This window comes from Salvelinus sp. IW2-2015, linkage group LG1, assembly GCF_002910315.2.
Source record: "Salvelinus sp. IW2-2015 linkage group LG1, ASM291031v2, whole genome shotgun sequence".
NCBI classification, from domain to species: Eukaryota; Metazoa; Chordata; class Actinopteri; order Salmoniformes; family Salmonidae; genus Salvelinus; species Salvelinus sp. IW2-2015.
This window is the reverse complement of record NC_036838.1, coordinates 32,603,325-32,621,409: the sequence shown is the minus strand read 5'-3', so window position 1 is coordinate 32,621,409 and position 18,085 is coordinate 32,603,325. Positions and strand designations below refer to the sequence as shown.

Below are 18,085 nucleotides of genomic sequence, written 5' to 3'. Positions count from 1 at the left end.
GAAGTTAGTATAACAATGATCCAAGGTTTTACCAGCCCTGGTAGCACAATCGATATGCTGATAGAATTTAGGGAGTTTTGTTTTCAGATTAGCCTTGTTAAAATCCCCAGCTACGATGAATGCAGCCTCAGGGTGTGTGGTTTCCAGTTTACATAGAGTCAAATAAAGTTCGTTCAGGGCCATCGATGTGTCTGCTTGGGGGGGAATATATACGGCTGTGATTATAATCGAAGAGAATTCCCTTGGTAGATAATGCGGTCGACATTTGATTGTGAGGAATTCTAAATCAGGTGAACAGAATGACTTGAGTTCCTGTATGTTGTTATGATCACACCACKTCTCGTTAATCATAAGGCATACATCCCCGCCCCTCTTCTTACCAGAAATATGTTTGTTTCTGTCGGCGCGATGCGTGAAGAAACCAGCTGGCTGCACCGACTCCGTTAGCGTTTCTCGAGTGATCCATGTTTCCGTGAAGCAAAGAACATTACAGTCTCTGATGTCTCTCTGGAATGTTACCCTTGCTCGGATTTCATCAACCTTRTTGTCAAGAGACTGGACATTGGCGAGTAGTATGCTAGGGAGTGGAGCGCGATGTGCCCGTCTCYGAAGCCTGACCAGAAGACCGCTTCGTTTGCCCCTTTTACGGCGTCGTTGTTTAGGGTCGCCAGCTGGGATCAGATCCATTGTACTGGGTGGAAGGCAAAACACAGGATCCGCYTCGGGAGAGTCATATTCCTGGTWGTAATGATGGTGAGTTGACGTTGCTCTTATATTCAGTAGTTCCTCCCGACTGTATGTAATGAAACYTAAGATTACCTGGGGTACCAATGTAAGAAATAACACATAAAAAAAACAAAATACTGCATAGTTTCCTAGGAACACGAAGCGAGGCGGCCATCTCTGTCTGCGCCGGAAGTTGCCGGATAAGTCTCCTGGTAGGTATGAATATTCCATCATCACTCTCCACCAAACCCTTTTTAGTACCGATATCACTATCTGGCTGTCCCTCGTGTTGTTTCTACAGCTCTAGTGGACTCTGGTGCCGCAGGGAATTTTATTGATAAGGCCCTTGCCTCCTCCCTGAAAATAACATACCTGCACTCCTCTCATTTCCGTTCAAGCGCTGGATAACCAACCACTGGGATATGCGACTATCACAGCACCCCTCACCATCACCGTGGGACCCCTGCACCAAGAAAGCCTTCCCTTCCCTTCCTCATCATCATCATCATCATCATCATCATCATCATCATAATAATCATAATCATCATCATCATCATCGTCGTCATTGTCATCATCATCGTCATCATCATCGTCATCATCATCGTCATCATCATCGTCATCATCATCGTCATCATCCAGGCACCCGTACAGAAATTCATACTTGGCCTCGCGTGGCTCCAACACCACGACCCCACCACCTCCTGGTCGAGAATGGAGATCACTGACTGACTGACTGGGCACGCCGCACCTTGTCTGATATGCATTTTTGTAAATAACAACTGGTGCACGATATCTAAGGAATTCTCGAGCTATTGCTCGCCTGAGGTAGAGTATCTCATGATAAACTGTAGACCACACTACCTACCTAGAGATTTTATCTGTATTTCTTAAAGCTGTTTACATACCACCACAGTCAGAGGCTGGCACTAAGACAGCATTGAATGAGCTGTATTCCGCCATAAGCAAACAAGAAAACGCTCACCAGGAGGCGGCACTGCTAGTAGCCGGGGACTTTAATGCAGGGAAACTTAAATCGGTCTTACCAAACTTCTATCAGCATGTTAAATGTGCAACAAGAGGGGGAAAAAACAACAACAAAAAACAAAAAAAACTCTGGACCACCTTTACTCCACACAGAGACGGATTCAAAGCTCTCCATCTTGCAAATCTGACCATAATTATATMCYGATTCCTGCTTACAAGCAGAAATTAAAGCAGGAAGCACCAGTGACTAGATCAATAAAAAAAAGTTGTCAGATGAAGCAGATGCTAAGCTACAAGACTGTTTGCTAGCACAGACTGGAATATGTTCCGGGATTCCCCCGATGGCATTGAGTACACCACAATAGTCAATGGCTTCATCAATAAGTGCATCGATGACGTCGTCCCCACAGTGACCGTACGTATATACCCCAACCAGAAGCCATGGATTACAGGCAACATCCGCACTAGCTAAAGGCTAGAGCTGCCACTTTCAAGGAGCGGGACTCTAACCCGAAGAAATCCTGCTATGCCCTCCGACAAACCATCAAATGGGGCATGGCGTCAATACTGGACTAAGAACGAATCGTACTACACCGGCTCTGACCAACTGGCAAGTGTCTTCACTGACATTTTCAACCTCTTCCTGTCCGAGTCTGTAATACCAACATGTTTTAAGCAGACCACCATAGTGCCTGTGCCCAAGAACACTAAAGGTAACCTGTCTAAACGACTACCGACCCGTAGCACTCACGTCTGTAGCCATGAAGTGCTTCGAATGGCTGGTCATGCCTCACATCAACACCATTATCTCAGAAATTCTAGACCCACTCCAATTTGCATACCGCTCCAACAGATTATGTAATCTCTATTGCACTCCACACTGCCCTTTTCCACCTGGACAAACGGAACAACTATGTGAGAGTGCTATTCATTGACTACAGCTCAGCGTTCAACACCATAGTGCCCTCAAAGCTCATCAATATGCTAAGGACCCTGGAACTAAACTCCTCCCTCTGCAAATGGATCCTGGACTTCCTGGCGGGCCGCCCCCAGGTGGTAAGGGTAGGTAACAACGCATCCGCCATGCTGATCCACAACACAGGCGACCCTCAGGGGTGCGTGCTCAGTCCCCTCCTGTACTCCCTATTCACTCATGACTGCACGGGCAGGCACAACTCCAACACCATCATTAAGTTTGCCGATGACACAACAGTGGTAGGCCTGATCACCAACAACGACGACGACACAGCCTATACGGAAACGTCAGAGACCTGGCCGTGTGGTGCCAGGACAACAACCTCTCCCTCAACGTGATCAAGACTAAGGAGATGATTGTGGACTACAGGAAAAAAAGGACAGAGTACGCCCCAATTCTCATCGACGGGGCTGCAGTGGAGCAGTTTGAGAGCTTCAAGTTCCTTGGTGTCCACATCACCAACTAACATGGTCCAAGCACACCCCAAGACAGTCATGAAGAGGGCACAACAAAATGTATTGCCCCTCAGGAGACTGAATAGATTTGGCATGGGTCCTGAGATCCTCAAAAGGTTCTACAGTTGCACCATCGAGAGCATCCTGACTGGTTGCATCACTGCCTGGTATGGCAACTGCTCGGCTTCCGACCGCAAGGCACTACAGAGGGTAGTGCGAACGGCCCAGTACATCATTGGGGCTTTCTGCCATCCAGGACCTCTATATCAGGCGGTGTCAGAGGAAGGCCCTAAAAGTTGTCAAAGACTCCAGCAACCCTAGTCAGACTGTTCTCTCTGCTACCGCACGGCAAGCGGTACCAGAGCGCCAAGTCTAGGTCCAAGAGGCTTCTAAACAGCTTCTACCAAACCATAAGACTCCTGAACACCTAATCAAATGGCTACCCAGACTGTTTGCATTCCCCCCCCCTCTTTTACACCACTGCTACTCTCTGTTGTTATCTATGCATAGTCATTTTAATAACTCTACCTACATGTACATATTACCTCTAACTAACCGGTGCCCCCACACATTGACTCTGTACCAGTACCCCCCTGTATATAGTCTCGCTATTGTTATTTTACTGCTGCTCTTAAATTACTTGTTACTTTTATTTCTTATTTTTATCCATATTTTTAAACTGCATTGTTGGTTTGGTAAGTAAGCATTTCACTGTCTACTACACCTGTTGTATTCGGCGCATGTGACTAATAAAATTTGATTTGATGTTGGAAGACCTGCTTTCTCTTACCCTGTGGTTCCACGTCGATTAAGATTCTTGTGGTTGCCCTCCAGGCCAAAATCTGAGTTTTACAAGGATCTCCCGGAGGTTTTTGCCAAGACCCAATCCACCGGTCTCCCTCATCGCCCCCTGGGACTGTGCCATCGACTTGCTTACAGACTCTGCGCAGCTGCAACCACCCCCTGTCGGTGGCTGAAACCAAGGCCATGGAGGAGTTCATCCAGGAGGCTCTCCAACAGGGTTTCGTCTGCCCATCCACCTCCCCTGGGTCGACAGGTTTCTTCTTTGTGGCCAAGAAGGAAGGGGGTCATATCCATGTATTGACTACAGAGTCAATGCCATCACCACCAAGTGCAGCTACATCCTCCCATTGGTGCCGGCCACCATTGAACAGCTCGGTTTAGTACCAAACATCCCGTTTTCTTTACTAAGCTGGACCTGCAGAGTGGCTACAATTTCATCCGCATCCGGGAGGGGGATGAATGGAAGACTGCCTTCAGCGCGATGGCTGGGCACTACAAGTACTTGGTGATGCCTTATGGATTAGCCAATGCTCCATCGGTGCTTGGGAGTCAGGTGGTCCTGTATATCGACGACATCCTGATCTTCTCGGCCACCACAGAGAGGTGGCTGAACCCGTTCCAAGCCAGGTGGGACCTTTTTTTCTACTAGATTCAACTTCACCCTGTCATACTGCCCAGGTTCAAAGAACATCAAAGCTGATGCCCTGTCCTGTCTCCACGATTCAGGAGAGGTTCCTGTCCTGAGTGCACCCATCATACTGCCCTCCCGAATCTCTGCCCCTGTGCTTTGGGACATAGACGTGGATATCCGCCAGGCTCTGGAGAGGGAACCCGTGCCTGCTACCTGTCCTCCGGTGCGCACCTACGTTCTCATGGAGGTAAGGGATCGGCTATTGTCCCATCTGTCCATAGATTTTRTTACTTATAATCCCCCGTCTTATGATTTCACCACTGTTATGGTTGTTGTGGACAGAGTCTCCAAATCCTGCCATTTTATCCCTCTGATCTCACTACTGCTCTCCAGGTTGCTGAGGAACTGTTCCAGCAGGTCTTCTGGCACTATGGCCTTCCGGAGGACATCGTCTCTGACCGTGGTCCCAAATTCACGTCGCGGGTATGGAGACGGGCAGGTGAAGAGGACCAACCAGAAGCTGGGGATATTCCTGAGGAGTCACTGTCAGGACCGGCAGGGGGAGTGGGCCCGGTTCCATCCTTGGGCGTCCTGGGGTACCAGCCGGCCCTGGCCCCCGAGCCAAACCGTAGCCACTGCGGTGGACTAGTGGTTCCGGCGCGCAGAGGTGGCTTTGGACGCTACCCACGTGAGGCTCCAATGCACCATCTGCCACCAGAAGGAGCAGGCGGACCGTCACCGCAGTGAGGCAACAATATTCCATCCTGGTGATCGCTTCTGGTTTTCCACCTGTAACCTCCCGCTCTGCCTGACCTGCTACACCTGAGGCCCTGGTTCGTGGGGCCATTCAAAGTCCTCCAGAGGGTCAATGAGGTAATCTCCCCCTCTTCACGTTTCTCTCCTCAGGCCAGTGGTTCCTGGTCCCCTGGCTGATGCCATCCAGTACCTGGTGGACTGGGAAGGGTACGGTCCAGAGGAGCGGTGTTGGGTTTCGGTGGACGACATTCTAGATCCCAATAGCATTCAGAGATTTCTACTTTCGACGTCTGGACTGGCCCGCTTCGTGGGCCGTCCTCCTGGCCGGCGTCATCCTGTGGCTGAGGGACCTTACAGATAATTGTATGTTTGGGGTACAGAGGTAGTCATGCACAAATAATGTTAAACACTATTATTGCACACAGAGGGAGTCTATTTTGTGACTTGTTAAGCAAATGTTTACTCCTGAACGTATTTTGACTTGCCATAACAAAGGGGTTGAATACTTATTGACTCAAGACATTTCAGCTTTTCATTTTTAAATAATTTGTAAAAATGTCTAAAAACATAATTCCACTTTGACATTACTGGGTATAGGCCAGTGACACAAATTTAGGATGCAAMACAACAAAATGTGGAAAAAGTCAAGGAGTGTGAATACTTTGAAGGAATTGTATATACATACAGTACCAGTCAAAAGTTTGGACACATCTATTCATTCAAGGGTTTTTCTTTATTTTAACTATATTGTAGAATAATAGTGAAGAAATAAAAACTATGAAATAATACAAATGGAATCATGTAGTAATCAAAAAGTGTTAAATCAAAATATATTTTAGATTCTTCAAAGTAGCCACCCTTTGCCTTGATGACAGCTTAGCACTCTTGGCATTCTCTCAACCAGATTTACCTGGAATGCTTTTCCGACAGTCTTGAAGGAGTTCCCACATATGCTGAGCACTTGTTGGCTGCTTTTCCTTCACTCAGCGGTCCAACTCATCCCAAACCATCTCAATTGAGTTGAGGTCGGGTGATTGTGGAGGCCAGATCATCTGATGCAGCCCTCCATCACTCTCCTTGGTCAAATAGCCCTTACACAGCCTGGAGGTGTGTTGGGTCATTGTCCTGTTGAAAAACAAATGATACTGCCACTAAGACCAAACCAGATGTGATGGCATATCGCTGCAGAATGCTGTGGTAGCCATGCTGGTTGTGTGCCTTGAATTCTAAATAAATCATAGAAAGTGTCACTAGCAAGCACCTCCTCCTCCATGCTTCACAGTGGGAACCACACATGCAGAGATCATCCGTTCACCTAATTTGCGTCTCACAAAGACACGGCGGTTAGAACCAAAAATCTCAAATTTGGACTCATCAGACCAGAAGGACAGATTTCAACCAGTCTAATGTCCATTGCTCATGTTTCTTGGCCCAAGCAGGTCTCATCTTATTGGTGTCCTTTAGTAGTGGTTTCTTTGCAGCAATTTGACCATGAAGGCCTGATTCACGCAGTCTCCTCTGAACAGTTGATGTTGAGATGTGTCTGTTACTTGAAATCTGTGAAGCATTTATCTGGTCTGCAATTTCTGAGGCTGGTAACTCTAATGAACTTATCCTCTGCAGCAGAGGTAACTCTGGGTCTTCCTTTCCTGTGGTGGTCCTCGTGAGAGCCAGTTTCGTCATAGCGCTTGATGGTTTTTGCAACTGCACTTGAAGAAACTTTCAAAGTTCTTGAAATTTTACGGATTGACTGAGCTTCATGTCTTGAAGTAATGATGGACTGTCGTTTCTCTTTGCTTATTTGAGCTTTTCTTGCCATAATATGGACTTGGTATTTTACCAAATAGGGCTATCTTCTGTATACCATCACACACACGCGTCACAAGACAACTGATTGGCTCAGTAAAATAAAATAAATTCCACAAATTGCTTAACAAGGCACTCATGTTAATTGAAATGCATTCCAGGTGACTACTTCATGAAGCTGGTTGAGAGAATGCCAAGAGTGTGCAAAGCTGTCATCAAGGCAAAGGGTGGCTACTTGGAAGAATCTCAAATATATTTTGATTTGTTTAACACTTTTTTGGTTACTACATGATTCCATGTGTTACTTCATAGTTTTGATGTCTTCACTACTATTCTACAATGTAGAAAATAGTACAAATAAAGAAAAACCCTGGAATGAGTAGGTGTGTCCAAACTTTTGACTGGTACTGTATGTTTGCTGTTACACTTTTGAAAACAATCAATGTTCTGTTTAGTATGTTGTTTGTTGTTTGAATTACCTATGTAAATATGTTTAATAGTTTTATTCAAAAGTTCAACTGCAAAGTTATTTTTATTCTAATGTCTTGCTCACTCTAGTGACTGACAAAAATTAAGAAAGAGTAATTTGCAGTAAAAATAAAATAAATAAATCAAATGTCTGGTGATCCTTACTTTTTGAAGTTAGGAGCACCAGTGCTACCAATTAAAAAAGGTAATTATTTGTATTGTTATTATTGACTGATGTACTGCATTGTTGCGGGAGCTAGCACATAATCATGTCGCTGCACATTTTATACCTGCTGTATACTGTGCATTTGAAAATGTAAAATTTGACACACACACGGTTCTGTTGAGTGTAAGGTACAGTACTTGAATGGTAAAGCATGCAAAAAACGATTTGTTAACAAAATAGATCAGAAATCCATTGAACACAACAATCAAGTGCAAACTGCACATCAAAGTTCAAAGAACTCACGAGACAAACAATCCAAACATTCCRCTGAGGGGTGACGAAGCCATTGTTGTCATTCTTCTTCTATGCTGTTGTGACATTTATCAAGGCAACCACCAAGAAAGACAGCATTCCCTTTCCACTGGGGACCACGGCCCTGTGCGTTCCAACACACCCTCTGCATAACTAAAATGCTGCTCTGGAGAGCCACACCACCATTCACCTTTTGCTAAACTGATAGTTGACACATGTTCTGCATTCTGGTGTAATCTCCGGCATCAGAGTACATTCATTTTGGCCTGAGGTGTGACCTCTTTCTTAAAGGGACACATTTATATTTCTCCAGTTCTGGAAGGGAGGCTAGGCCCGGCTGTGTGACAAGGGCATTATGTGATCCTTCCACAGAGGAATGAAATCAACATTTAGCCTCCTCAGCCACATCGTAATGACGATTAACATCCTCCTGCCATGAAGGGTGTGGGYGGTGTGTGTGTGTGTATGCAATGTTAAGTAGACAGGGGGTTGGGTGGGACTTAGGAGACCCCTACGCAGGCAATCAGAAATTGGGCACATGCACATACAGAACTAATGACACTTGACTCGTCCACAATGCAAATGGAATAATGGAAAACACATAAATGAGTGTGTAGAAATTATGTGCATACACGCCTTACACACTGCAGAATGAAACACTCACACACACAGAGAGAGAGAGAGAGGGTGAGTGGGTTCAGAAATCGAATCAGAGCTCTTGAGAGAAGATCCGGGGTGTTTCAAATTGTCCTAATTGCCTCGTAACTGCAAAATATGAGATCTGCAATAACACAAAGAAAGCAACTAGATGAGACTGACAAGTCTGCATCTGAATGATTAGGACTGGAGATTAGGATATCATCTAACTGCCACACCAGTGGAGAGAAGCCAGGTGGTGTGTTGCAGTGAGTTGTGGTCTCGGTCTCTTCCTCTGTGTCTCATAGAGATGGTATTGAAGGTGAATAGTGTTTCCTAATGAGGAGTGATACCTGCTGTGAGGAAAGGCTAAATGACAACACAAGGTGGAGGGAAGGAAGAGATGAGATAGGATAGATGTAAGACGGGGGCGGGAGAGCATTTTTGAGGTGCTTGATTTAGGTTAAGTCCAGGGAGTGTACTTGAGACACTGTAAAAGTGTGTGATAAAATAAACGATTTATAAGGCGAATTTACGGGGGAGGGAGGAAGCTGTACCAATACATGCTCTGCCTGTCTCCTTGAGGCAGGAAGTGGCTTTGCAGAGAGACAGAGGAAATAGGGCCAACGATGACGAGTCTCGCTGCCATGAAAACATCTCAAGGGGCACGCTATCGGTAACCACAACGTGCATAAATGCACAATCAACCTGATTGCTCATTATGTTGTCACGATTGTTAGTTCAGGGCATGGAGGTTTGTTTGACGTTAAATTCAGATACAATATTTGAATAGTAAATCCAACAACATCCTCTACCACATTTACAGCTTTACAGTTAGTAGAATTAAAGTAAACACGGGACTGGTACAGTTGAAGTCGAAAGTTTGCATTCACCTTAGCCAAATACATTTAAACTCAGTTTTTCACAATTCCTGAAATTTAATCCTAGTAAAAATTCCCCGTCTTAGGCGGCATCTTAGGTGGCACTTTATTTTAAGAATGTGAAATTTCAGAATAATAGTAGAGAGAATGATTTATTTCAGCATTAATTTCTTTCATCACATTCCCAGTCTGTCAGGAGTTTACATACACTCAATTAGTATTTGGTAGCATTGCCTTTAAATTGTTTAACTTGGGTCAACCGTTTGGGTAGCCTTCCACAAGCTTCCCACAATAAGCTGGGTGAATTTTGGCCCATTCCTCCTGACAGAGCTGGTGTAACGGAGTCAGGTTTGTAGGCCTCCTTGCTCGTACACGCTTTTTCAGGTCTGCCCACAAATTTTCTATAGGATTGAGGTCAGGGCTTTGTGATGGCCACTCCAATACCTTGACTTTGTTGTCCTTAAGCCATTTTGCCACAACTTTGGAAGCATGCGTGGGTTCATTGTCCATTTGGAAGAGCCATTTGTCACCAACTTTAACTTCCTGACTGATGTCTTGAGATGTTGCTTCAATATATCCACATAATTGTCCTCCCTCATGATGCCATCTATTTTGTGAGGTGCACCAGTTCCTCCTGCAGCAAAGCACCCCAACAACATGATGCTGCCACCCCTGTGCTTCACGGTTGGGATGGTGTCCTCAGCTTGCAAGCCTCCCCCTTTTTCCTCCAAACATAACGATGGTCATTATGGCCAAACAGTTCTATTTTTGTTTCATCAGACCAGATTACATTTCTCCAAAAAGTACAATCTTTGTCCCCATGTGCAGTTGTATGGCGGTGGCTATTTGCAAAGGGTGGCTATTCGAAGAATCTCAAATATATTTGGATTTGTTTAACACTTGTTTGGTTACTACATGATTCCATATGTGTTATTTCATAGTGTTGATGTCTTCACTATTACTCTATAATGTAGAAAATAGTAAAATAAAGAAAAACCCTGAGTAGGTGTTCTAAAACTTAGTACGGTAGTGTGTGCTGTTTTACGGGCTCCTGACTAATTCTGTTAAATGTGTGTGTGTGTGTATATATAACAGAATTAGTCAGGAGCCCGTAAAACAGTGCCATCTTTCATAACATACAGCGTTGCGGTATGTATCGTCCAATCGCAGAGCAGATACAAATCACGTGGTCTGTTAGCGAACACACAATGTCAATCAATAGCTGCTGTATTGTCCAATCACAGAGCAGATACAAGTCATGTGATCTGCTAACAGATCATGTGACTTGTATCTGCTCTGTGATTGGACAATACAGACCGYGAGGCTCATGGTTAGCTTTGGWTTTGGTGCTCGATTTCTCAACACAAAGGTTGAAACATTCATAACCGACGGGCACTACATCAACATAGAATTGTTTTGCAATCTCGGTCTATGTTGCACAGTAATATTGCAATGAAATCACAATGGATTTTGAGGATTGAGAATCCACATCTGGAACCCCTGGTTGCAGTCCTATTCTAAAATCTTTGTCTGAATGCAACATATTCAGATGTAATTAGGGTCCCCTGAGAAACACTGACCAACACTTTGGTTCCTACCCTGTCATAACTCCGACCTGGCTTTTTCATTTGCTGTCATGCCAAACAACAATACCATAGAATTAGAATAATCATTATATGTCTATGCTTCCAACAGTTCACCCAAGTGTTGATCTATATTGCAAGTCAAATTGAAATATTTGGTTTGAAAACGTAATAACATTTTTTTGCCCACATTGTGCAGCCCTACTAACCTGGTAACTTTACCACTATATGCTAACATTTGGTGGCACAGAAAGAAAGGAAAATGTATATATTATTCAGTAGATGTGTTTCAAAAGTAAGTTGAATTCATATAGGCATAATGTAGGCTACATCTCAATCAATTAAAACATGTATTTTTCTTGTGGTCCTACATTTTATGTGGGGCTCCTAACTTTTCTAAGTAAGGAGCACCAGTGCTACCAATGAAACATGTTCATTTAGAACCCTGCACACAGAAGATAGCAATAAAAGTTGCAAAGACATACTGTAGATGAAGCTAGATATGAGGTGTTGTCTGCATTACTTGAAGGAACATGAATGTCTGTCAACACCTCTGCAAATAGCGTTACATCTCTCTCTCAATCTGTTTGCTCTCAAGTTAGTCTGAAAAAAGGAAGGCTAGTATGTATTGCTCTATGACCACTGGGTGTGCACAGGAGTGAAGGCAGTTACACAAGCATTTAGGGTGAAGGTCATCTAAGCAGTGAGCTGGGATATAGGAATTACACGTTTTCAGCAGAAGTGAGGAGACAATGAGATAAAGAGAGAATTAGTGTTCAGACGAGCCTTGGGTCCTTCGATTTCTCTTAGTCAAAATAGCATCCCTCAAGGATGAACTATAAATAGAGCGTATCAGTTGATTCTTTGAAGCTGCGCTTCGAGTTCCTAACAGATATTGATAGAGCATAACAACTACACGTCTCAATGCTTCATATTTATGATATATGAGCATCTATATGAGGGTATGAATATTGGGCGTGCATATTGCGTATGCATTTGACTGTATCATATAAGTCCATACTTCCTTCCTTCCCTTTCGGTCAGTTTCTTCCTTAAGTCGATTTAATGGCTTGTCTGTGAATATTTTTTTTGAAAATGTCTAAAAACACCCTTTTCACCCACCATGCTAGGGTGGCTAATGCTACTTCCTGGTGTTGCAGTGCGAGTTCAGCCGTGGTAAACAACATCATCACACGATGTGCAACATCTGAAAGATGTCAGAAAATGGTGATGGAAAATGTTGTTTTATTAAGACAGTACGCATATTTTCTGTGTTCTTTTCCACCGACGACGCCTTTGCAGTCTGAATGGAGGATATTTTATGTACGAGCCGGTCCATGGGGAACACAGTCATATTGCCGGGCTGAATAAATTGAAGTCATGCCGCGTTCAACACAACTGGGAACTCTGACATGTTTTTGCTTTGAGTGGGAAAAATTGTTTTGAACAGTCATTCAACAAACTCGGAATTCCAAATTGGAAACTCAGGCATCTTTCTAGAGGGCCTACTTTCTGACCTGAAGATCACTGACCTCATGATTTGACCTTGGTTTTTTACAGAGTTCCCAGTTGTCTTGAAAGCACCATCAGACATTAAAAGATGCACTATGCAGAAATCACTCGGCCATTTCATAGTTAGCCTTATTTCAGTTTGTGACAAAACAAGCTAGTGTAGAGAATCATTATACCATCTAAACCACTGTGAAATACCTTTTCCATAACCAAAATTATTGTATTTTTAGCTGTTTGAAGCTGGTGTACAAAGCCGAAAGTAAAAGACGCAAAAACAAAACTTAAAAACGGGAAGCATAGCAATAGCACAAATAGAACAGATWWACCGCTTCTTAGACTTGCTTCAATGAGAATAACAAATCTATAACCAGTGCTTGACTTGGACTAAAATTGGTTCCGGTACTCATTATTTGGGTGCCGGAACTGTTTATATTTAGGTGCAGGAGCTCAACAATAATTTTGAGATAATATTCTATAAGAGGAACAGGTGCTCTAGCAGTAGAAAATGTGAGGTCCCAGTACTCATCTTTGGTGAGCTCCTGTCCAAGTCAAGCACTGTCTATAACTCACATTTCTATGTGAATTTTGTTGATTGACCAAAAAGTTACATATTGCAGCTTTAAAGTCAGATGTAAGACGACCAACAACATAAAATGAATAATAGTGTCCAGTTGGGCTATCCTTGGATTTGAGTTTAGTCGGTTAGGCCAGTGGTTCCTAAACTGTGGGGTGAGGGGTAGGCAGGTGGGGTGTGGGGGTCGTCCCAAGAGAATTCTCTCCGGTTATAGTCACAGCCGTGTATATTCCCCCTCAAGCCAATACCACTACGGCTCTCAAGGACCTACACTGGACTTTGTGCAAACTGGAAACCGCATTTRTTGTAACTGGGGATTTGAATTTAAAGCAAATTTGTGGAAAACGCTATCGAATTTCTATCAATATATTGCCTGTAGTACTCACGCCTCGAAAATTCTACCATTGTTACTCCCCTTTCCGGGATGGCTCAAAGGCCTTCCACCGCCCTCCCTTAGGAAAATCAGATCACGACTCCATTCTGCTCCTCCCTTCCTATAGGCAGAAACTCAAACAGGAAGTACCCGTGCTAAGGTCTATTCAAAGCTGGTCGGACCAATCGGAATTCATGCTTCAAGATTGTTTTGATCACGCGGACTGAGATATGCTCCGGGGTGCCTCTAAAAATAACATTGACGTATACACGGACACAGTGACTGAGTTCATCCGGAAGTGTTTAGGGGATGTTGCTCCCACTGTGACTATGAAAACCTACTCAAACCATAAAACCGTGGACAGRTGGCAGCAATCGARCAAATCTGAAAGCGCAAACCACAGCATTTAACCACTGCAAGGTTACTGGGAATATGGTTGAATATAAAGTGTAGTTATTCCCTCCGTAAGGTAATCAAACAGGCAAAACGTCAGTAGAGACAAAGTGGAGTCGCAATTCAAAGGCTCATACACGAGACATATGTGGCAGGGTCTACAGACAATCACAGACTACAAAGTGAAAACCAGCCACGTCGCGGACACCAAGGTCTTGCTCCCGGAAAACCTAAAAACCTTCTTTGCGTGCTTTGAGGATAACACAGTGCTACCGACGCAGCCCGCTCCCAAGGACTGTGGGCTCTCGTTCTCCATGGCCAACATGAGTAATACATTTAAACGTGTTAACACTCTGGAGTATTTACAGACATATTCAATCTTTCCCGATCCCAGTCAGATGTCCCCACTTGCTTTAAAATGTCCACCATTGTTCCTGTACCCAATAAAGCAAAGGTAACTGAACTAAATAACTATCGCACAGGAGCACTCACTTCTGTCATCATGAAGTGCTTTGAGAGGCTAGTTAAGGATCACATCACCTCCACCTTATAACAATGACTCACTTCAATTTGCATACCGCCTCAATAGATCCACAGACGATGCAATTGCCATCGCACTGCACACTGCCCTATCCCACCTGGACAAGAGAAATACCTACAGTTGAAGTCGGAAGTTTACATACACTTAAGTTGGAGTCATTATAACTCGTTTTTCAACCACTCCACACATTTCTTGTTAACAAACTATAGTTTTGGCAAGTCGGTCAGGACATCTACTTTGTGCATGACACAAATAATTTTCCCAACATTTGTTTACAGACAGATTATTTCACTTATAATTCACTGTATCACAATTCCAGTGGGTCAGAAGTTTACATACACTAAGTTGACTGTGCCTTTAAACAGCTTGGAAATTCCAGAAAATTATGACATGGCTTTAGAAGCTTCTGATAGGCTAATTGACATTATTTGAGTCAATTGTAGGTGTACCTGTGGATGTATTTCAAGGCCTACCTTCAAACTCAGTGCCTCTTTGCTTGACATCATGGGAAAATCAAAAGAAATCAGCCAAGACCTCAGACCACAAGTCTGGTTCATCCTTGTGAGCAATTTCCAAATGCCTGAAGGTACCACATTCATCTGTACAAACAATAGTACGCAAGTATAAACACCATGGGACCACGCAGCCGTCATACCGCTCAGGAAGGAGACGTGTTCTGTCTCCTAGAGATGAATGTACTTTGGTGCGAAAAGTACAAATCAACCCCAGGACAACAGCAAAGGACCTTGTGAAGATGCTGGAGGAAACAGGTACAAAAGTATCTATATCCACAGTAAAACGAGTCCTATATCGACATAACCCGAAAGGCCGCTCAGCAAGTAAGAAGCCACTTCTCCAAAACCGCCATAGAAAATCCAGACTATGGTTTACAACTGCACATGGGGACAAAGATTGTACTTTTTTGGAGAAATGTCCTCTGGTCAAGATGAAACAAAAATAGAACTGTTTGGCCATAATGACCATCATTATGTTTGGAGGAAAAAGGGGGAGGCTTGCAAGCCGAAGAACACCACCCCAACTGTGAAGCACGGGGGTGGCAGCATCATGTTGTGGGGGTGATTTGCTGCAGGAGGGACTGGTGCACTTCACAAAATAGATGGCATCATGAGGGAGGCCAATTATGTGGATATATTGAAGCAACATCTCAAGACATCAGTCAGGAAGTTAAAGCTTGGTCGCAAATGGCTCTTCCAAATGGACAATGACCCCATGCATACTTCCAAAGTTGTGGCAAAATGGCTTAAGGACAACAAAGTCAAGGTATTGGAGTGGCCATCACAAAGCCCTGACCTCAAACCTACAGAAAATGTGTGGGCCGACCTGAAAAAGCATGTGCAAGCAAGGTCTACAAACCTGATTCAGTTACACCAGCTCTGTCAGGAATGGGCAACTTGTGGAAGCTTGTGGAAGGCTACCCAAAATGTTTGACCCAAGTTAAACAATTTTAAGGCAATGCTACCAAATACTAATTGAGTGTATGTAAACTTCTGACAGACTGGAATGTGATGAAAGAAATGAATGCTGAAATAAATCATTCTCTCTATTATTCTAACATTTCACATTCTTAAAATAAAGTGGTGATCCTAACTGACCTAAGACAGCTAACCTAATTGGTACTAAATTTATTAAAAAAATGTAAATGCTGTCATGTTAACAGAACACCATATCCTAAAAGCAGTACAGGTCAAAGTAAAGTAGACAATATGGAATGGACAATCACAACTGTTGTGTAGGATTTAGGATTTTCACCCCATTGTCATGATCAGTTGTTTGAAGTTGATCATAGCGAAAAAGAAAATACTTCTGCATTTCCCGCTGTGGAAACACATTGCAAGTAGGCTCATGATAACTCCTGATAAAGTTGGGTAAATTATATTCAGAACTTAAATAACCAAATTGATTAGTCACAGGAATTAAGACTAATAAAGCCAATGCAATGGGCTATTTTACAAATGGTGGGCCTACAACATGGATTAGCATTGATAAAATTCCATTGTGGCTATAACCAAGTATGCACGAGCCAACGTCTTTTTTTTGGTCCCGTCCGGATATCGTTTCTTGGTGTTTTATAAACGGTAGACAACATAACATTGATGGCATTCATAAAATTCAATTTCAGACAACACTGTAGGCTACACCTCAGTAAGCATGTACCAGTGCCTACACCTTTTGGACGTCTTTTTTTGTTGCAGTTCCGTACCGGCCTTGATTTCCACAGACATTGGTTTTTGTTCCGGTCCGGACCAAATCTGAACCAATCATAGACGTCTATTTTTGGTTCAGATTTTGTCAGGTCTGACCAGCCTTGATTCGGCCCAAACATAGACATCTACAAATGACTTATTTTCAACTTTTATTCAGAACCGAAAATGAACCCGATTTCAACATCTGGAAAATACGTACTTTCAACGTCCGGAAAATATGCCTTTTCAACATCCTGAAAAATAATTATTTTAAACATACGGAAAATAGATTTTCACCTTTCATTCAGAACCTAAATTGAACTTGTCTTTTCCAGACGTTTAAGTTATGTTTTAGAAGTCATTTCAAGTAATTTTGCTTAGTGGGACTATTCTAGTTTTGCTGGGGGCGCAGGACGTTCTCCAATGCTGGAAGGGGGACCCGAGTGAAAAAGTTTGGGAACCCTTGGACTAGGCTAAAGGAAAATGCGCCCACTATTTGTAGGTTGTCAGGACAACTCCTTGCATGATAAACTGGGTTGGGAGCCAATGGCAGGCCATGGGGCTAGGCCTATTGAATTGCTTACCTTGGATGCTGTGAAGGTGAACGTTTAAACCAGAGCGAAGTTGTAGGTCGTCGACCCTCTCCAACTGCTTAAAAAGTTTGGCAAAGTTGTTCTTTACAATTTCATAGCGCCGTACCTCGGTCCGAATTGCATTGGAAAGCGCTAACTTGTTGCTGCTGTTCATATTGACACCTGTCTCTGGTGATTACATGCGCGAGATTGACATTCGTTATCCATCTGCGCGCACTTCTCCAAACAGTTATACCAAAGCTAATCGAACCTATGTATTCAGTTTAAGAGCTTCTATCTGCAAAGTAGCCTACATCATCAATCAACAAATACTTTATTAATTTGAGCAAATTTCTTGTTCCGTTTGTGCCTTACAACGTCTACTTCCTTGTTTTAAAGAGCTGCAAGAAGAATGCTGATGAGTCGGACTCGTTTTGTCTTCTGAAAAAATATGACACCTCAGGGAGACAGTGTTTCCCACTGGGCACAGACGTCAGTCCAACGTCTAATTTTGATGTACATTTGGTTGAGTTGTGAAATCAAAAAAAAAATCACTATGTCATTGGACTTTTTACCAATCCAATCTGTTTTCCAGGTTGATTCAACGTCATCACTTATTTTGGGGGTTTTAAATTACGTGGAAACAACTTTGATTCAACCAGTCTTTTCACAGTGGGTTGTGTGTATGTGGCTTTGTAGCAATACAAGTGAAGTACACCCTACATTTATTTG

General features: G+C 43.4%; 1 protein-coding gene across 1 annotated transcript in view; it reads right to left on the bottom strand.

Annotated features, from left to right (window-relative positions):
• LOC111965649 (arf-GAP with GTPase, ANK repeat and PH domain-containing protein 1) overlaps positions 1-17,773 on the bottom strand; it is a 67,267-nt gene extending 49,494 nt beyond the window's left edge. The window contains exon 1 of the mRNA XM_023989847.2: positions 17,366-17,773. Coding sequence (XP_023845615.1) covers positions 17,366-17,528 — 163 coding nt within the window. The 5' untranslated portion in view covers positions 17,529-17,773. The remainder of the gene's footprint in view (positions 1-17,365) is intronic.
• Positions 17,774-18,085: the final 312 nt, after the last annotated feature.